The sequence below is a fragment of the Anomaloglossus baeobatrachus genome, chromosome 7, assembly GCF_048569485.1.
Source record: "Anomaloglossus baeobatrachus isolate aAnoBae1 chromosome 7, aAnoBae1.hap1, whole genome shotgun sequence".
NCBI lineage: Eukaryota > Metazoa > Chordata > Amphibia > Anura > Aromobatidae > Anomaloglossus > Anomaloglossus baeobatrachus.
This window is the reverse complement of record NC_134359.1, coordinates 59,100,121-59,122,581: the sequence shown is the minus strand read 5'-3', so window position 1 is coordinate 59,122,581 and position 22,461 is coordinate 59,100,121. Positions and strand designations below refer to the sequence as shown.

The 22,461-nt window shown below is 45.0% G+C and overlaps 1 protein-coding gene across 2 annotated transcripts in view; it reads right to left on the bottom strand.

Annotated features, from left to right (window-relative positions):
* Positions 1-22,461, bottom strand: part of ITGA6 (integrin subunit alpha 6) — a 149,533-nt gene that overhangs the window by 42,174 nt on the left and 84,898 nt on the right. For both annotated transcript variants that reach the window (XM_075317330.1, XM_075317329.1), the window contains exons 5-7: positions 10,320-10,451; positions 6,609-6,822; positions 1,246-1,442 (exon numbers count right to left, since the gene is read on the bottom strand). In XM_075317330.1, coding sequence (XP_075173445.1) covers positions 1,246-1,442; positions 6,609-6,822; positions 10,320-10,451 — 543 coding nt within the window. The remainder of the gene's footprint in view (positions 1-1,245; positions 1,443-6,608; positions 6,823-10,319; positions 10,452-22,461) is intronic.

Below are 22,461 nucleotides of genomic sequence, written 5' to 3'. Positions count from 1 at the left end.
TATAGTGTGTGTGTGTGTGTGTGTGTGTGTGTGTGTGTGTGTGTGTGTGTGTGTGTGTATATATATATATATATATATATATATATATATACACATATATATATATATATATATATACACATATATATATATATATATATATATATATATATATATATATATACACACACACTCCTCAAAAGAATAAAGGGAACACTAAAATACCATTTTGTTGTTTAAGTGTCCCCTTTATTTTTTTGAGCAGTGTAAAATATATATATATATATATATATATATTTACTTGTAAAGCGCCATGGAGTACATAGCGCTATAATAATAATAAATAATATATATACTGTATATATAATGAATGGACTTCAATGGACATGCAATCTCCCTGTACTAGGATGCGGCCCTACATTCTTGCCTCAACGACTCATGATACTTTCAAGAAACTGTCTGCAGGTCTGTAAGCCACATGCATGTGTACTTTCATTTAAATATATAGGGAAATGAAATTATTAATAATGCCAGTAAGTGATGGAAGCCACAAATTTCAATATCAACCGAAATCCATTTCCATATAAGTATTTCCTTTAATTAGAACATAAAAATGGTCATCCAGTTGTTTAACATTGATGACTTGTTCTTCCAACAGCCCAACTTAAATCTTTGGGTAGGCCATCAATACTCTCTGCTTTCTACCCAAGATCCCAATCAGCTGTTTTAGCAGAGGTGCCGGACATTGAACCACCAACAAACCAATATAAAGGGCCAATTCTATATATATAGGACATTACTTTTAAATAACTGAATAAAGTGTTGACTACTTTTATAGAAACTGCAGACTGATAATTTCTGCATCTCGGTCCAAGTGCTCTGCTTATAACAATCTATTCTTGATAATCTCCTTTAAATACTGGACATCAAGGTAGAGGGTAGGCAGCCAAGAAAGGTACTAAAGAGTTCTCTTCTCTTTAGAGGTGCATTACCGTATGGACAGGAATGGACAGAGATAAAAGAGGGCTCTTCTGCAAGAACAGCATGTGGATCCAATAGTTCATCATAATGCATCCCTTTATTTACTGCTTTGTTGGTGGAAGTGAGCCCCCTTACCTCTTGGGCCCCTCTGTGTGACTGCACAGGTTGCTTCAATGGTATGTCCACCCCTGATTTAGACACTGTCCAACACTGATGAGTCAATATTATGATTTGGCGTTGCGATACACTACCAGATTTTACACCATAAATCCCTCAATTTCTTACCAGGAAATCCATCTTGATTTACGTCTCCTACGTTCTTCACAGAAATTCCGAACATAGAATCCTTGGGGCCCGTAATTCGGATTGGCTTAACGTCTTCCCATTTTCCTTTCTGATTTATGTACACATACATAGCTCCTCCTATGTCTTTGTTATCCTTGTCAAAATACTGAGGTGCGCCAACAACTATATCCTGCCACCTGGAGAAGACAAATCCAAGTCATCAGTAACAGGCAATGCAATGTCATGTTGTTGTTTTTTTTTCCAAGATTATTTTTTGTTGAAATTTGTCTGCATCGATGGTTTTTAGTGTACATTATAGGGGTTAGCCCTTTAAAAAACTTGGCAAATTTCTTCAAAAAACAATGCTACAGTTCTCCACAGTTTGTGTCTGATATTGCAGTTTAGTTCCATTGTAGTGATTGTTTTTTAAAGTAACATTAACACCCCCCCGATTCATCAAACAGTTTTTACCATAATTGTGGCATAAAACGGTCTGAAACTTTGCAAACGTTTTACAAAATTTGTTATTGCGCACAAATGTGTGATGCCTAACGTTTTTACACCAGTCCTGGCCACCTATGCCAACTTTTTGAAAAGTTGGCAGACCTTAGCCGGAAGGAGGCATCCAAGCGCCACCGACAAATTAATCCGTTACTGGAGAACTTTCTTGCAGTAGCACATAACATCTCAAAGTTGTGCCAAAATCATTTAAAAGGCACAGCTTATTCCAGCACATTCTTAATCAAGACTGATGTACGAAATGCCAATCTTGATGAATCAGGGCCATAGAATTTAATACATAGGCACCACGGATGACCATCAGGACTTTTATAGCGGACAAGCACCTGAATTTTCATAAAGCAAGTGCTATACTGGCACTATCAGGCTGATTTTATACATACCTTTAGTTGTGACATTGGATGTATACTTTCTGAAATACAGGCAAGTAAAGTTTGTGAAATGCACTGTTATTTGATGAAAAGTGCAACGGAATATCTAGTAGGTGGGTCGGGTTTTGCTAGTTATTCCCACCTCTGTCGGCTGCCTGTCCTTCCTCCCCCCCGTCCTCCCTCCCTCCTAATAACAGAGGCAGCAGGAGGAAGGACAGGCAGACAGAGGTGGGAATAACTAGCAAAACCCGACCCGCCTATTAGATATTCTGTAGCTGCTATCAATCAATCAAGTGCATTTCACAAACTTTTCTTGCCTGTATTTCAGAAACTATACATCCGATCTCACAACTAAAGGTATGCATAGAATCAGCATGATAGTGCCAGTATAGCACAGGCTTTAGTTTATATATGACCATCCTGGTGGTTGGTCCTCTTTAAATCGTAGGGGTACTTTGCACGTTGCGACATCACTACTGCGATGTCGTTAGGGTCAAATCGAAAGTGACGCACATCCGGCGCTGGTAACGACGCCGCAACGTGTAAAGCCTAGATGCGCCGATCAACGATCGCAAAAGCATTGTAAATCGGTGATCTGTGTAGTGTCGGATATTTTCATAATGTCGCACCAATAGGAGATACGATGTTGTTCCTCGTTCCTTAGGAAGGAGGCGGGTCGCCGTCCAGAGCGACGTCGCAGGGCAGGTAATTGCGTGTGAAGCTGCCATAGCGATAATGTTCGCTACGGCAGCTATCACAAGATATCGCAGCTGCGACGGGGGCGGGAACTATTGCGCTCGGCATCGCTAGCATCGGCTAGCGATGTCGCAGCGTGCAAAGTACCCCTTACTGTGACTCGTTAAAATGATCTCACATCAAAAAAATGTTTGAGTATCACTGTATCATCAAAAATGATTGGAAGTTTCCTATTGCTGTTTTTTTGTATACGCACAAAACTCTTTAAAACTGAGAATCTTACCCAGAAAAAACAGTCAAAAAGTCAAAACTTTTAGGCAGAAAAAGTTATACATTGGAATGGAGTATCAATTATTTTATATCCTTAGAATATGTTAAAATCATTTTTGTGCAATTCATTTTTGGTTCAGTGTAGAAACCTGCTTACAGCTCGTATAAACTTCTCCTTTACATGCAGTTTCTCATGTACACAGCGGAGTAGTTAGATTATGACTAATAGGAAGGATGTGATGTCTGCAGCTTTTAATATGAATATATCTGCAGCAGTGTGTTAGACAGAGGGTCTCTCATCGGCTGCCAAGGTTCTTATCAGCTGCCGTCATCGGTGTGTGGTGCATTCCCATTATTGCAGGCCAGCTTCTTACTCCCTAAAGCTTAGTGATAATAATGCCAAGGTTTAAAACAAATCCACCAGAGGAAATTCCTTAAAGGGGTTTTCCAAGACTCTAAAAAAATTGGGCCAAGTTCAGATAATGTGAGAATATGAAAATAAAAGATGTTATATCTCCCACAATTCCAGCAGTATGCAAATCAAAAAGGTCCGTGGAGCCTCTGTTAGGAGTCTCGACTCGAAAAAATAGCCAGATATCCCTCCGGGAAGGACCTAGCCAAGAGTGGCTCTTTTTAGGAGACCACCATAACCACCATATTAAGTGGCCCTTTTCGTCAATATCCAGCTCTTGACGAATTTAAAGATATGACATGGGAAATAACAAGGCCAGGTATCCATCCACAGACAGCTGTTTCGGGGTATTGCCCCTCATCAGTGTGGAGTAGGATTCTGGCCAGGTAGCCAGCAGTAACGCTCCTTGCCAGGTTCAGTTTATGGTGATGTGCAGCAATCACTGACCTGAGCGGTATACAGCCCAAGAACGCGGTGGCCAGTGATTGGCTGCAACAGTCACATGTGTAGACAGTGTGTCACTGCTGCATCCAAGCAAACAAAGACTACACGCAGCAAGGACAACCCAGTTGTGACAACAGGTATTAGGTGGGAATAGCGAGATACAGGAGGGATGGGTGCTTACCACCAGTAAGGGCAATACAGAAGTTCAAAGCAAATGAATCTAATCACAGTTAGCACGCTACAGATTCTCTTTTAAAAAAAAAAAAAGAAAACATCCCTGGTCCTTCCACTAAGGATTGTCGGTGTTGCCCTTTCAAAAATTTAGGGGTACTTTACACGTTGCAACATCGCTTTAATCGGCTAGCAATGTCCAGCGCGATAGTACCCACTCCCGTCGCACATGTGATATCCTCTGATTGCTGCCGTAGCGAACATTATCGCTACGGCAGCATCACACACACATACCTTGTCGGCGACGTCGCGGTGACCGCTGAACAATCCCTCCTTCAAGGGGGAGGTGCGTTCGACGTCACCGCGACGTCACTAAGCGGCCGGCCAATAGAAGCGGAGAGGCGGAGATGAGCGGGACGTAAAATCCCGCCCACCTTCTCCCTTCCGCATTGACGGTGAACACAGGTAAGGAGATGTTTGTCGTTCCTGCGGCTTCACACAAAGCGATGTGTGACGCTGCTGCAGCAACGACAAACAACATCGTACCTGCAGCTGGAGCGACCTTATGAAAAAGAACAAACGTTAGATCACCGATTTTTGACTGTTTTGCGCTCGTTCATCGTCGCTCCTAGGATTTACACATTGCGATGTCACTACCGGCGCCGGATGTGCGTCACAACAACCGTGACCCCGACGATATTTCGGTAGCAATGTCGCAACGTGTAGAGTACCCCTTAGACTCTCATAAATCTATCTATGGTAGCAAATCACTAGCCATGGCAATCCACTACACTGAAAATTAACTTTAGTAATCAACTATTTTATCTCTTAGTACCATCCGTCAAGGCGGGAAGTAATAGCCCGGCTCACATGGATGTACTAAAATGGTCCGAGTCACATAAGTCAAATGGCATCTCATCCTAGTAACATGTCTGGATGGGCTGCAGTCTGAAGAAACACAGCTGAAGAGACCTGTGTTTCAACTAACAGAAGAGCCATATTTTAAGCTCACATGTTCAAGCTGCTGGAGAAGTGTGGGACAGGAGAAGAAATAAATCTGCTACCCTGCTGAGTCAGCACCAAGGACTGAGGTTGGAGAAAAAAAATCCTTTCTGCTTAGTTGAGAAGATTTATTTGTTCCAATATCCCAGCACTTGTCCTCGTCTCACGGAGGTATATGTGTATATGATACTGCTCTTCTGCCAGTTAATACACAGGTCTCGGGAGTTGTGTTTCTTCAGACTGCAGCCCATCCTGACCGGTGACTAGGATGGGCTGCCATTTGAATTATGTGACTGGGACCATTTTCTTACATCTAAGAGAGCCAGACCATTACTTCCCATCTTGGCATATGGTACTATGAGGGAGAACAGCTGATTACCAAAGTTAATTGACTAGGACGAGTTTCCATTTTTATTATGTGATGGAGGCCATTTTATTACATTCTTGGAGAACCCCTTTAAATAGTGCTCTCGAAAACAGACTTTTTAAAAGGAACTTGTTACGTTAAACATGATGTACCAGCAGTTTGTTATAGTGCAACAGAAATTTGACAAATTAATAAATCATTTTTTAGGGGGAAAATATTCAGCATATGTTTTGTAGTCCATCAATAGTTGACGACTACCTTTGTATGCATGCTGATATAAGGGAAAGCTGTCAATCATTGAGTAAAGGCTGCTTTACACGCAGCGACATCGCTAGCAATGTCGCTAGCGATAGTAACCGCCCCCGTCGTTTGTGCGTCACGGGCAAATCGCTGCCCGTGGCGAACAATATCGCCGGTACGCGTCACACCATCTTACCTTCCTAACGACGACGCTGTGGCCGCCGAACAAACTCTTTTTTAAGGCGGCGTTTCGTGCGGCGTCACAGCGACGTCACACAGCGGGCCACCAATAGAAGCAGAGGGGCGGAGAGCAGCTGCATTAACGTCACTCCCACCTCGTTGCCGGAGGACACAGGAATGCTGTTCGTCAACAACAACCTGCGTACCAAACAAGCAACGATTTTTTGGAAACGAACGACGTGTCAACAACCAATGATTTTGGGCACTTTTCGGATCGTTAGCGGTCGCTCGTAAGTGTCGCACGCAACGACATCGCTAACGAGGCCGGATGTGTGTCACGAATTCCGTGACCCCAGCGACATCTCGTTAGCGATGTCGTTGCGTGTAACGAGGTCTTAATTCCGCACTCTAGACTCCCAAGTCCTGAATAAGCAGAGATTCCAATCTATAAGTTACAAGTTATCCTGACATTTCTCCTATTCTTCAATATGATAGGACAGCACTTTTGTAGAAACAAGCTCCTTTCACGTCAGGTTAATTTCAAAGAAAAGGATCTGAGGTTTGAGAGAGATAGTGGATATTTATGATACATTCAGCCTTTGTTAACCAACAACCCAGCAAGAACAATAGGCCATTTTGCGCTTTTAGGAGACTTGACTTATTTCAGAACCCCATTGGTCAATGATCTTACTTGTCACCGTTGAGATCCGCTACCGCTACATCGTAACCAAATGAAGAAGCCAGTCCCTCCCCTTCAAAGACAAATTCCGGAGACAGCATTCTCTCATTGGGTGGATACTTCTTTAGAAGAACCACAGCTCCACTGTGATTGGCTCTGGGAGCACCTGATACAAACGTCATTTCATTCTGTGACGTTATTCCTTTACTAGAATCCAAAGAAAAACCTGCAAATAGGAGCAAAATAATAATACATAAAGTAATAACTGGAAAGGAATGAGACAGGGCAAAACTGTATGTAATGTGGGTAAAATGTGAAAAGGTATTATGGCATGCAGAATGGATGAAGTATTGTAAATACCATCTTGGGTACCTTCAGGATTCGCATATTTAACATTTATATTGGACAGAATAGATGACCATGAATGAGATCTATAAATGATCTCTGTATTTACAAGACTCCAAGTAATTTATTGGGTGTGTGGCCAGAAATTGATCATAACGGGAGCAAAAACTTAAAGGACTTTACCATATCTCAGTGAGAAAAGTGAGATTTGCTGCTTTCAGTGGCTCTCTACTCTTGTTAATATAGTGGGGATTCAAGGGAGTAAAGGCCCTGTCACACACAGAGACAGATCTGTGGCAGATCTGTGGCAGATCTGTGGTTGCAGTGAAATTGTGGACAATCAGTGCCAGGTTTGTGGCTGTGTACAAATGGAACAATATGGCCATGATTTCACTGCAACCACAGATTTGCCAAAGATTTATCTCTTTGTGTGACAGGGCCTTAACTCCTCATAACACCAAAATTCCTTAATCAGATATATGGGTAGACAGTGGCATAACTTGAAGCACATTGACCCGAATTCAAAATCTCCAACAGAACCTCCAACTAATAGTATTGGTATTCTCAAAAGGGAACCTTTTCGGTCCCAGTGTAACCAAAACATCTGCTTCCACTGTAGACACTCCCTGTAGATATAGGTTGCTTCTTCCCAACCATTTTATTTAATGGGCTATTCCTAAGGCCTCCTTCACATGTCCGTGTCTCCGGTACGTGTTTGGTCCGTTTCCTCACGTGCCGGAGACACGAGCACACGTAGACACATTAAAATCAATGGATCTGCGCACATGTGCGTGTTTTGCCATGGACCGTGGGAGCATACGTGTGCCCGTGTGGCCGTGTGCTCCACACGTAGACATGTCCGTTTTCTCCGGCATCATGGGTGTCACACGGACCGCACGGATGTGATCCGTGTGACACGCACTGGAGAAAACACACGTGTCTGTGAAATAAAAAGAATTTCTATACTTACCTTCTCCAGCACTGCTGTCTCTGCCGCTGCTGTCACTTGCTTCCGACCCCCGCTCATTATGCTCATTGCATATTCACCCACTGCGGGCCAGAAGCAGCAGCAGCGGAGAGTCGGCAGGACCGGAGACCGAAGATCAGCACCATGGACAGCAATGCCAGGGACAGGTGAGCAGAAAGTTCCTGTTCTCCGTGTGTTATCATGGATAACACACGGAGAACACACGTGTGCCATAAACACGGCACACAGACGACAATACGCACATTTGAGACGTCCATGAAAAATGTGCATGATTTTCACGGACGTGTGAAAGAGGCCTAAGATAGTAAGTTATTCCTTATGCAGCGAATAGGGGATAACTTACCAACTGCTGCGTGCCTGACCACCTACAGCAATCCAGAGAAGGGGTCTTTTGGACCCGGGCTCTGCACCGCCCATCTTCAATGCCTCATATGTTAGTTCTAGTAACTTCTGCGATGTGTTATCAGGTTTCATGTGTTTTGGAAAGACTAAAGAATATTTAATTTGATTAAGTATAGATGCCTTTGCCATTTAGTCATAGTTTCATATACTGAATGGAGCGCGGAGGTGCGTATGCTCAACCTCCACGCCATTCATTGTCCATGAGTCTGCTAGAGAGAGAGCACAGCTCTTAGATATTTCCCACAATATTTTTGTACTAATATTCAAGCTTACATTTTTTTAAAAAGTAACTGAGCTCTCTGAATACTGGACTCTGTGTAAACCAGTCCACACTACTGATTGTCAGCTTCTGTGTAAACTTTGCATAGGCAGAAAGCTGCTAATCAGTGGTTGAAGTTCAAAGTTGGATAGAAAAGGGTTAATAGACTGCGCTGCGGTAGAAAGGAGGATCCATGTAGAGGGAATGATTTTTTTCTGTCTACGCGTTTCAAAGCCTTATGGCTTCTTCCTCAGGACAAATCATATACAGTGTATATAATTTGTCCTGAGGAAGAAGCCATAAGGCTTTGAAACATGTAGACAAATAAAATAATTCCCTCTACATGGATCCTCCTTTCTACCGCAGCACGGTCTATTAACCCTTTTCTATCCAAATTTGAACTGCATTTCCACGTGGGTTCTTATGCAGCCGTATTTACGCCCTTACAGTGGTTGTGACTCTCAAAACCACACCAAGGGAGTTTACCCTTACCTTACCTTTGCTGAAAGTGTTTTAGGATAAGACCCTATTTGCGCTTACTGTCTCTTCCAGCACTTTTAACGAATCAGTGGTTGAAAGCGTGGTTGGACCACCAGGCAGCAGGCCAAATATTCCTCTAATGGTAATTTATGGCTATTAAAACAATGATTTCATATAAAAAAATACACCAAGAAGACCAATAAGTGAATATGGTTCTTCCAAAGTTACATAAAATCATAAATTAAACTTATACTGAGTCGAGAATGGGAATGAGAAGAGTTCATTTCATGCGCATGTTGGTGAATTCATCACGATGACACGACTTCATGCTGTCCGCAACAATAAATGGTTTATGATTTCACGAGAACATGGCACATTCCACAATGAACCACAAACCTAAGTAGCTATTAGTTGCCACATCAATGGATTTGTGACCCCTTGAATTTGGGGGTTCAGATTTATAGAGAAATTGATCTGGATCAGTATTGGACATTGTTGTCATAAAAAGAAGACCTATGTATGGATAACAGCAAGAAGACAGAAGAAGAAAAGCGTTCAGAGTCACATAACAGAAAGACGAATTTCATAATACAACACAACAGATAGAAGTCAAACACTAAAGCGGGCTTTACGCGCTACGATATATCAGAGATGTCGTCGGGGTCACGTCGTAAGTGACGCACATCCGGTATTGTTTGACATATCATAGCGTGTGACAGCTACGAGCGAGTGTGAACGAGCAAAAATACTCACCTTATCGTTGCTCGTTGACACGTCGCTCATTTTCATAAAATCGAACGTCCGGTTGTTCATTGTTCCCGAGGCAGCACACATCGCTCCGTGTGACACCCCGGGAACGATGAACACAGCTTACCTGCGTCCCGCCGGCAATGCGGAAGGAAGTAGGTGGGCGGGATGTTTACGTCCCGCTCATCTCCGCCCCTCTGCTTCTATTGGCCGGATGCTGTGTGACGTCGCTGTGACGCCGAACGTCCCTCCCCCTTCAGGAAGAGGATGTTCGCTGCCGACAGCGAGGTCGTTTGGAAGGTAAGTACATGTGACGGGGGGGTTACGACTTTGTGCGTCACGGGCAAGAAATTGCCCGTGCCGCACAAACGATGGGGGTGGGGGCAATCGCACGAGAAATTGCAGCATGTAAAGCAGGCTTAAATGATGTGTCCAGATCCTATTTAGTTCCTCGGTTCACGTGTATGCACCCTCAATACAATCAGCAGTCAATGGATGTTACCTAAATAACTGTTAGCAGGAACAGGCACTAAATCAGGATCTCGTTTTGTTTCGCCTCCAGTCTCATAAGGACCATCATCAAAAACGAACAAGTCATCAAATGAACTATTTTTGTGTTCAGCTCGAACAAAACCTGAATGAATGAATGAAATGACAAATTAAAATAGGATAAAAATATGGTAAATAAACAAAACAAGTGGAAGAAATGTTGCAAATAGACAAACAAAATTGTTATAGGGTGGGTTTCGGGACGATAATATTGATGGTCCATCCTTAGCATAGGCCATTAATATCAGATCAGCTAGTGGGTCTTTCTTCTAGACCTTTCAGATGACTTGAATGGTACTGAGCGACGGTGAGCTGCCAAGAGTACCGGTGATATGGTACTCGCTGGAATGCTGTAGCCCCTCTAGTCAGCTCATTGGCATATTTACTGAATAGAAACCCCCACCAATCAGATATGGTTGTGTAATGGAATAAAGAAAACTGAAGATAATGAATAGAGATGATCGAATACCTCAAATATTCGGCTTCGAATATTTTCCGAATAGGTCGCCGCTATTCGACTATTCGTGAATATTCGATGCGCAATGTAAGTCTATGGGAAACCGGAAGAACAACTATTCGGAACTATTAGGGCTTCCTATACACTTACATTGCGTATCGAATATTCGCATAGCGGCGACCTATTCGGAAAATATTCGCGAAGACGAATATTTGAGGTATTCAATCATCTCTAATAATGAAGTATGGATATAATGAGCACCGGATATTCCAGTTTTCCTATATCAGCCAACATACCCGAAAAAGTTTTCAAGTGCACTTTACTTTATTCTTAGCAAATATTTAGTTTCACACCCTGTGTCTAAAAACATTTGCAGGGAGATCTGTTGGCCCCCTCATGGGCAAAAGTATTTAGCACCCTTGAAATTGCTCCAGAAAATGAAGTATTTTTCCCAGAAACACATGTTTTGTTACACACATGTTATACACATGTTTATTTCCTTTGAGTGTTTTGGAACAACACATAAAACTTGAGAAAAAAGGCAAACTGGACATAATTATACACAAAACTCCAAAAATGGGCAGGACAAATTGGTTGGCACCTTTCCAAAATTGCAGGTACACCACTTTGTTTCAAGCATGTGAGGCTCGTTCAAAATCACCTGTGGCAAGTAACAGATGTGGGCAATATGAAAATCACTCATGAAATCAAATAAATTGGGGAGATGTAGACTCAATCTTTGCATTGTGTGTCTGTGTGTGTTATACTAGCCATGAAAAACATAAAAAGGAGAAGAGAACTGTCTGAAGACTTGAGAACCAAAATTGTTGAAAAATATCAACAATCTAAAGGTTACAAGTCTATCTCCAGAAATCTTGATGTTTTTTATCCAAGGTGCACAACATAATCAAGAAGTTTACAACCTTTACAACTGTAGATAATCACCCTGGACGTGGTCAGCAGACAAAAATTGATGAAAGATTGCAATGCAGAATAGTCTGGATGGTGCATGGTGGATAGGCAACCCCAATCAAGTTCCAAGGAACTTCAAGCTGTCCTGCAGGCTCAGGGGGCATCAGTGTCAGTGTGAACTATCTGTCATCATATGAATGAAATGAAACTGTATGAAGGAGACCCAAGAGGACCTCACTGCTGACATAAAAAAAACCAAACAAACTGCAGTTTCCCAAAATGTACATGAGTAAGCCAAAAACATTCTGGGAAAGCGTCTTGTCAACAGATGAGGCCAAGATAGAGCTTTTTGGTAAAACATATTCTACTGTTTATCGAAAATGGAATGAACACAGTACCTACAGTCAAATATGGTGGAGGTTCAAAGATGTTTTGGGGTCGTTTTCCTGCCTCTGGCACTAGGTGACTTGACTTTGTGCAGGGTATCATGAAATCTGACGATTACCACAGGATTAAGCTGGGTTTCTATCCTAGGTCTTCCAGCACGACAATGACCAAACATACTTCAAGAAGCAATGAGTATCCCATTGAACACATGTAGAGGGATCTTAAAATTGCTTTTGGAAGAAGGCACCCTTCAAATATGAGAGATCTCGAGCAGCAAAAGATGAGTGGTTCAAAATTCCAGTTGAGAGGTGTAAGAAGCTTGTTGACGGTTATAGGAAAGAGATTGATTGCAGTTATTTATTCCAAAGGATATGCAACCAAATATTTCGTTATTTTGCCAATAATTTTGTCTGACCCATTTTGCAGTTTTGTTTCAAATTAGATCTAATTTGCATTTTGCTCTCAGTTTGTGTGTGTTGTTCCAATACAGACATAGGAAATAAACAAACGTGTAACTGCAATAATTTTCGGGGAGAAATACTTCATTTTCTGGAGCAATGTCAAGAGTTCCAACACTTCGGCCATGACTGTAGCATCTCCCTCATAATGGCGTTGGTTCTAACACAAAGGATAGACCATAATGATATATCAAGACATTGCACTGATTTTGTTGGTAGTGAACCACCGATGATTGCTAGAATGAAGTGGCCATCTCATATCTTTTTGCTTGCACTTGGTAAAGCCTACCAAATCCCACCAACCTGGGGTTTGACCTGTGTCCATTCATCCTATGAATTGGCAGAAGCATGCTAGTATCCATAAGATCTACTTCTAAGATCAGCCCAAGTCATCTAAACTTGTTGAGTAACCCTTTAAAACCATCTGCTGTATACATTAATGTTGGACGGTGCCAGGGAGAGCATCGACAGGGCTCAGGAGCCAAGCTTGCTCCATACTCAAAGGGAGTTGGCTGTAATAAACAGGCTGCTGCTGTAATGGATGGGGCTCCTGTCATCACCAAGGCTCAATCTGTCATATAGAACCAAATCGAGAAGTTCTAATGGATTGGTATGGCCTCCAGGTTTAACATCTTAGTATCCTTCCAGGTAGTGATGAGGCTTAGTAGGAAAACAAAGAATTAAACATTTAAAGTTTCAATGTGTTACTGGAAAAGAAAGGTTACACATTCTAAAAAGGTCAGACATTAAAAGTTATTTAAAAAAAAACTCATTCCAATTTATTCCATAACAATCTAAACAATAAAAAAATAAACAATCAATATCACCACTTCCATAAGGGTCCAAACTGTTGAAATATCACTTTGCAAAATAAGCGCAATAAAAAATGAAAAAAGGAGTGGATGAATTTTGGCCACCTCACCTGCCTGTTCATTTACATAGATGAGGCCGTCGTCCTCATCTTCTGCAACCTCACCTACCTGTTCATTTACATAGATGAGGCCGCCGTCCTCATCTTCCGGAAGTCTCGCGCATGCGCAGTGGCACTATCACGGGACTGAGCACTGTTTTCAAAAGAAGGTAAAGGGGGATGATAAAAATAAGCAATGGCCAGCGCAAGCGCATAACGGTAGAGGTAGAAGCGCGGGCACGAGATTATGGACGGGTACTTGGATGACGCTGGTGATGACATTCACAGCGCCGCCCATAATCTCGCGCCTGCACAATAACATCACCGGCGCTCGCGTTTTGAAAACAGTGCTCAGTCCCGCGATAGTGCCACTGCGCATGCGCGAGACTCCCGGAGCACTACGGAAGATGAGGGCAGCGGCCTCATCTATGTAAATGAACACGGGGGGAACGGCGAACAGCTGCAGGAGGGGGGATAACAGACGAAATACAGCCCGCCCCCGGGGCCAACAAACCTCATTACCATAGCAAAAGGTAATATTTTATAAAGTTATTATGTAGGTCTTAAACAGGGGGCCAGTAGCAAGATCAACCTTTATAGAATGCAGCCCAGGAGCTGCAGAAGGGGATTCTTTTAGTTTAATAGTGAAAAGTCTGGTGACAGGTTTCCTTTAAGCAGCGCCTGTGCTGCATTCCATGAAGGAACCATGTACGTTACCCCCTGACCCCCTCTGTAGACCCCAAAAATACCTTTATAAAATCTCCCGCCCTGTATGTAAATTGTCCGATCCGGTCTGATGGGTGTCCTAATCTGCACCTCCTGTCCCTCCTTTCGTCCTCATCCTGTGTTGATTAATGTGGATGACCCCTTGGACACCAGCCACATAGGCAGGCAAAATCTCCATATTTCTGGCTTGCGCAGGCGTAAATCACTCTGCCCTTTTACGGACAGAGCCGAAAACATAGGTGCGCCTGAGCCAACCGTCGAGTTCTCTGCGCAGATGTGAGATTTTGCCCGGCAATGTGGATGAAGCAGGTGACGTCATCCACATCGCCGGGCTAAGTCTCACGGAGCGAAGTATGGCTGTACGAGCCGGGAATATGGAGATTTTGCCCGGCTACGTGGATGGCATCCAAGGCGTCATCCACGTCAATCAGCACAGGAGGACAGTGAAAGAAGGGACAGGAGGCGCAGATTAGGAGGCTCATCAGACCGGACCGGACAATTTAGATACAGGGCGGGAGATTTTATAAAGGTATTTTTGGGGTCTGCAGGGGTGGTCAGGGAGTAACGTGCACCTTTACAGAATGCAGCACAAGTGCTGCTTAAGGTGCTAGTTTTAGTTTAGTAGGCCAAAATCTGGTCACAGGTTCCCTTTAAAACAGCATCTCATCAGAAGCACATCCGATGACATGCTGTTGCGGTCCAGTGAGAAACGATGGAACGTCATTGTTTCTTGTCCCCGCGCAGCCCGCCAGAGCAGCCTGTGCTGAATCCATGGGGGACACCAAGTGAGTGCGCTCAATTTTGTTATTTTAAGACCTCCATCTGGCTTGTAATTTTTTTTGTTGAGGCTTCCCAAACCCTTAAATAATTCAGGATCTCATGGTATCTAAACTTAAGGCTGCTTTACACCAGACAATCTATCGTGCGATAGATCGTCGGGGTCACGGTTTTTGTGACGCACATCCGGCATCGCTGGCGATGCCGGCCTGTGTGACACCTCCTAGCGACGCAGTATCGCTCACAAATCGTGAGTCGTGTACTGCTCGCTCGGTTCCATAATATCGTTTAATTTAGTAGTTCATCGTTTCCAGGGTAGCACACGCCGCTCCGTGTGACACCCCGGGAACGATGAACAGCAGCTCCCCTGCGTCACGCGGCCGCCGCCGGCTATGTGAAGGAAGGAGGTGGGCGGGATATTTACGTCCCGCTCATCTCCGCCCCTCCGCTTCCATTGGCCGGCGGCCGTGTGACGTCGCTGTGACGCCGAACGTCCCTCCCACTCCAGGAAGTGGACGTTCGCCGCCCACAGCGAAGTTGCACGAGAGGTAAGTATGTGTGACGAGGGTTACTGACTTTGTGCGACACGGGCAGCGATTTGCCCATGACGCAAAACGGACGGGGGCGGGTACGATCGATTGTGAAATTGCACAATCGGTCGTACCGTGTAAAGCAGCCTTTAGTGCTATGCTGCTGCCACTATACTCCTTATAACTTTCAATTCAACACCAGTTCAATACCAGTTGTATAACATAACATAACTATATATATATCTATATATATATATATATATATCTATATCTATTGTGATAACACGCTCCGGGATCGCCTTTGCTGGGTTCAAAGGGCACGTATTCACCTCAGGCAGACAGCCGAATTCAAGGTGTAACTGACGCTTGGTCAGGTTTATTGCAGTGAAGCATAAACAAAAAGAAAAAAAAACACCAACAAAATAAATCCTTGCCTGTCCGGCACTAACTATACACGGTGTTATCCTAACTACCAACTGGAGGGCTTCTCCCTTCCAGCTAAACCATACAAACATCAGGCACTGCTCCTCACAAGTGTCTCCTACACAGACAGGCTTACTGTGTTCCCAGATGGAGACCCTCCCCCAACTTCCCAGATTCCTTTTACCTCCGTCCTTCACCTCCCATTAATCCATTAGTAGCCAGGTGATCCTGGCCAGGCTAAGTCACATAGGACCGATACCGGGGTGAGATATACCTGCCCTCATCCACTAAACCCACATGAGTCTCACATATCCCCCCCCTCTGCTCAGACCACTGCAGCTGAGCAACAGCACCCACAAAACAGTGCACACGAGACAGGGCATCAGCATTCCCCATCCGCACCCCCGGGCGGTGCTCCACTGTAAAACGGTAGGCCTGAAGTGCAAGGAACCACCGGGTCACTCGGCCATTCCGTTCCTTATTCAAGTGCATCCACTTGAGAGGGGCATGGTCAGTGATCAGCCGGAACTTCCTTCCTATCAAGTAATATTTAAGGGACTCTAGAGCCCACTTAATGGCTAAGCATTCTTTTTCCACTATGGCATAGTTGCGTTCATGCTTATTAAGTTTCCGACTAAGATAAAGGACCGGATGTTCCTCTCCGTCCTTCAGTTGTGACAATACAGCCCCTATACCGGCATCAGAAGCGTCCGTTTGGACCACGAACTCGCTGCGGAAGTCAGGAGTCATTAGCACAGGTTGAGAGCAAAGAGCTAGTTTTAAGTTATGGAAGGCTTCTTCGGCTGCCGTGGTCCATTTGATCATGACAGAGTCTTTCCCTTTGGTAAGGTCCGTCAGGGGAACAGCGGTAGCCGCGAAATTGGGAATGAACCGTCGGTAGTAGCCAGCTATTCCCAAAAACGCTCTCACCTGCTTCTTGTTGACTGGTTGCGGCCATTTCTGAATGGCTTGTATCTTGTCAATCTGGGGTTTAACAATTCCCCTCCCAATTACGTATCCCAAATACCGGGCTTCTTCCAGCCCGATATGACATTTCTTGGGGTTTGCTGTTAGACCCGCCTCCCGCAGGTCCTCAATCACAGCCTCTAGTTTCTGGAGGTGCGTCTCCCAGTCCAGGCTGTAAATGACTATGTCATCCAAATACGCAGAAGCATACTGCCTATGGGGCCTCAGGACTCGGTCCATCAACCTTTGAAAGGTTGCCGGTGCCCCGTGTAGTCCAAACGGCATATACACATACTGGTATAAACCTTCCGGTGTAGAAAACGCGGTTTTCTCTTTAGCGGCCTCTGTTAGCGGGATCTGCCAATAGCCCTTCGTTAAGTCTAGGGTCGTGATATACCGGGCTTTTCCAAGCCGATCTATTAATTCATCGACCCGTGGCATAGGGTATGCATCAAATTTGGAGACCGCATTTAATCTCCTGAAGTCATTGCAGAATCTAATGGAGCCGTCTGGTTTCGGTATTAACACAATCGGACTCGACCAGGCGCTATGCGATTCCTCGATTACACCTAACTCCAACATGGTCTTCACTTCTCGGGAGACAGCTTCCCGCCGAGCCTCCGGTATTCGGTAGGGCTTTACCTGAACTGTTACCCCAGGCTCTGTTATGATGTCATGTTTAATGAGAGTGGTCTGCCCGGGCTTTTCCGAGAAAAACTCGTGATTGTTGATTACAAACTGCTTGACGTCGGTCTTTTGCCGCTCCGACAGAGTCTCCGCCGTCCCGACATCCGGTATGGTCTGCTTGCAGACCGGAAGGGCCAGACCTGCTGACAGAGCTGGACGGTCCTTCCAGGGTTTTATCAGATTCACGTGATAAATCTGTTCAGGCTTCCTTTTACCAGCCTGGTACACTTTGTAGTTTACCTCACCCACCCGTTCCTTAATTTCAAAGGGGCCTTGCCACTTTGCCAGAAATTTGCTTTCTGCCGTGGGGACCAGGATCAACACCCTATCTCCGGGTGCAAAAGTACGGATCTTGGCCCCCCTATCATAAATCCTTTTCTGTGCTCCTTGAGCCTGTATCATATGCTCTTTAACGATGGGCATCACCGCCGCAATACGGTCCTGCATTTGGGTTACATGGTCTATTACGCTTTTGAACGGGGTGACCTGTCCCTCCCAGGTTTCTTTAGCGACATCTAACAGTCCACGGGGACGTCGGGCGTACAGAAGCTCGAAAGGAGAGAACCCGGTGGAAGACTGGGGCACCTCCCGGATGGCAAAAAGCAAATACGGGAGTAAGTAGTCCCAGTTCTTCCCGTCCTTGTCTATCGCCTTATGGAGCATCTGTTTCAAAGTTTTGTTAAACCGTTCGACCAGTCCGTCCGTTTGAGGGTGATACACGGAGGTGCGTAACTGTGCTATTTGTAACAGCCTGCAGAGTTCTTTCATTACTTTAGACATAAAGGGGGTTCCTTGGTCTGTGAGTATTTGTTTTGGGGCACCAACCCGACTAAACACATGGACCAGCTCCTTGGCAATGGTCTTGGTGGCCGTGTTACGCAAAGGGATGGCCTCGGGGTAACGAGTGGCATAATCCAAGATGACAAGGATGTGCTGGTGTCCTCGTGCAGACTTGGGGAGGGGTCCAACTAAATCCATCCCAATTCTCTCAAATGGGATCTCGATGATAGGCAGAGGTACTAAGGGGCTACAGAAACGGGGCCTAGGCGCAGAGATTTGGCAGTCAGGACAAGACTCGCAATAGGTGCGAATATCGTGATGCATGCCGGGCCAAACAAAACAGTGTAATATCCTTTCGGTAGTTTTCTGGACCCCCAGGTGTCCCCCCATCATGTGTCCGTGTGCCAGGTCCAGCACTCTCCGCCTGTAGGCTCTCGGCACAACCAATCGTTGTACTGTGTCATCCCCCTTCTTCTCTATCTGATAGAGAAAGTCATTCTCCAGTGCCATGTAGGGGTAAGACAGCCTAGTACCTGCATCCACCTGCACCCCGTTTATCATTTTAACATTTTTTATAGCCTGAGAAAGGGTAGGATCTCTCATTTGCTCACTTTGGAAGTCATCTTTCTGGACTTCCAAATTCAGCCAAGAGGAAGGGGGACAGCCACCCGTGTCCGCCTCTGCCCCGGGTTCATCGGAATCACCCGCCAGAACTGAAAAGGGGAACTGGGGGTTGTTTTCAGCGGATTCCTCCTCTGAACCCTCTTGTGGGGCATCCTCTAGTGGCTCCGGGCCCACACAAGGTGTGGGAGAAGGATCATCCGTGCGGCTACCCTGGGGTACTAATTGGTTCTCCCACAACTGCCAGAAGTGGGGAAAATCCCTGCCCAAAATGATATCATGCAATAGTGCTGGTACTAGTCCCACCTTATGATGCACAGACCCATAGGGCGTAGTAATGCAGGAGACCGTTGTGAGGTACGAGCAGGTGTCTCCATGCACACATGTCACAGAAAATTTATCTGACGGTCCCATCGGGACTGCCACCAGACTGGCCTTTACCAGAGTCACCACACTTCCCGAGTCTAATAGTGCAACAACAGTATTGCCATCAATGGACACTTCACACAGGTGTTTTTTCATATCGCCTTGACATGCAGCAACACACACTACCCGTGCAACCATAGCCCTGCGTTTTTCAAAGTCCGTGACATCACACTGCATCGGTTCTGCAGTTACTGGACAGTTTGCAGCAATGTGGCCCGCCTCCTGGCAGCGGAAACACCTCACGGGCCCCTTGCTAAGACCATAGTTTGGCACCTTAGCCCTCACAGGGCCAGCAGTCCTGTTTTCCTCCTCCACTGCCTTAGGATATTTTCCTCCTCCCCATGACCCTGGAACAGTCTTACCAGATCCTCGTCGAGAAGGGGAAGAGCGAGGATGTGTAGCATCGTCCATAAGTCCTTCTGCCAAGGAATAACGCTCCACTAGATCCACTAGCTGATCCGCTGTCGTGGGGTTTCCATGGCTTACCCACCTCTTCAGAGATGGCGGTAGAGCTCTTAGGTATTTATCAAGAACCATTCTTTGTACCATCTCTGGCGCCGTCAGAACCTCGGGCTGTAGCCATTTCTTGGTCAAGTGAATGAGGTCAAACATCTGTGACCGCGGTGGTTTATCGGGCTGATAAGTCCATTGATGAACTCTCTGTGCTCGCACGGCCGTCGTCACTCCCAGCCGGGCAAGGATCTCGGCTTTTAGTTTATCAAAGTCATGCGCTGCTTCAGGCTCAAGATCAAAGTAGGCTTTTTGTGCCTCACCTGCCAGAAACGGTGCAAGCAAGTCGGCCCATCGCTCCTTTGGCCACTTTTCCCGCTCCGCCGTCCGTTCAAACGTGGTCAGGTAAGCTTCCACATCGTCCTCTGTGGTTAATTTCTGCCAGCACCGACTCACATGAATCACCCTCTGGTCAGCCTCCGCATTACTCTCCGGTACGATCGCCAGACGCTGCGCCACCTGCTGCAAAAGTTGGCGGTCTTTAACCGTCGATTCCACCAGTTCCTTCAACTGTGCCGACATCAAGCGATTTGCCTCTTGCTGCACAGCTGCGGATTGTACCAGCGCTTTCACCACGTCATCCATTATGATGCGCTGTAACGTGCTGCCCGCGTTCTCCACCACAATGTGATAACACGCTCCGGGATCGCCTTTGCTGGGTTCAAAGGGCACGTATTCACCTCAGGCAGACAGCCGAATTCAAGGTGTAACTGACGCTTGGTCAGGTTTATTGCAGTGAAGCATAAACAAAAAGAAAAAAAAACACCAACAAAATAAATCCTTGCCTGTCCGGCACTAACTATACACGGTGTTATCCTAACTACCAACTGGAGGGCTTCTCCCTTCCAGCTAAACCATACAAACATCAGGCACTGCTCCTCACAAGTGTCTCCTACACAGACAGGCTTACTGTGTTCCCAGATGGAGACCCTCCCCCAACTTCCCAGATTCCTTTTACCTCCGTCCTTCACCTCCCATTAATCCATTAGTAGCCAGGTGATCCTGGCCAGGCTAAGTCACATAGGACCGATACCGGGGTGAGATATACCTGCCCTCATCCACTAAACCCACATGAGTCTCACACTATATAGATATATATATATATATATATATATACATATATATATTTATATATAAGAAATATATATATATATATATATATATATATATATATATATACAGTTAGGTCCAGAAATATTTGGACAGTGACACAAGTTTTGTTATTTTAGCTGTTTACAAAAACATGTTCAGAAATACAATTATATATATAATATGGGCTGAAAGTGCACACTCCCAGCTGCAATATGAGAGTTTTCACATCCAAATCGGAGAAAGGGTTTAGGAATCATAGCTCTGTAATGCATAGCCTCCTCTTTTTCAAGGGACCAAAAGTAATTGGACAAGGGACTTTAAGGGCTGCAATTAACTCTGAAGGCGTCTCCCTCGTTAACCTGTAATCAATGAAGTAGTTAAAAGGTCTGGGGTTGATTACAGGTGTGTGGTTTTGCATTTGGTAGCTGTTGCTGTGACCAGACAACATGCGGTCTAAGGAACTCTCAATTGAGGTGAAGCAGAACATCCTGAGGCTGAAAAAAAAGAAAAAATCCATCAGAGAGATAGCAGACAAGCTTGGAGTAGCAAAATCAACAGTCGGGTACATTCTGAGAAAAAAGGAATTGACTGGTGAGCTTGGGAACTCAAAAAGGCCTGGGCGTCCACGGATGACAACAGTGGTGGATGATCGCCGCATACTTTCTTTGGTGAAGAAGAACCCGTTCACAACATCAACTGAAGTCCAGAACACTCTCAGTGAAGTAGGTGTACCTGTCTCTAAGTCAACAGTAAAGAGAAGACTCCATGAAAGTAAATACAAAGGGTTCACATCTAGATGCAAACCATTCATCAATTCCAAAAATAGACAGGCCAGAGTTCAATTTGCTGAAAAACACCTCATGAAGCCAGCTCAGTTCTGGAAAAGTATTCTATGGACAGATGAGACAAAGATCAACCTGTACCAGAATGATGGGAAGAAAAAAGTTTGGAGAAGAAAGGGAATGGCACATGATCCAAGGCACACCACATCCTCTGTAAAACATGGTGGAGGGAACGTGATGGCAAGGGCATGCATGGCTTTCAATGGCACTGGGTCACTTGTGTTTATTGATGACATAACAGCAGACAAGAGTAGCCGGATGCATTCTGAAGTGTACCGGGATATACTTTCAGCCCAGATTCAGCCAAATGCCGCAAAGTTGATCGGACGGCGCTTCATAGTACAGATGGACAATGACCCCAAGCATACAGCCAAAGCTACCCAGGAGTTCATGAGTGCAAAAAAGTGGAACATTCTGCAATGGCCAAGTCAATCACCAGATCTTAACCCAATTGAGCATGCATTTCACTTGCTCAAATCCAGACTTAAGACGGAAAGACCCACAAACAAGCAAGACCTGAAGGCTGCGGCTGTAAAGGCCTGGCAAAGCATTAAGAAGGAGGAAACCCAGCGTTTGGTGATGTCCATGGGT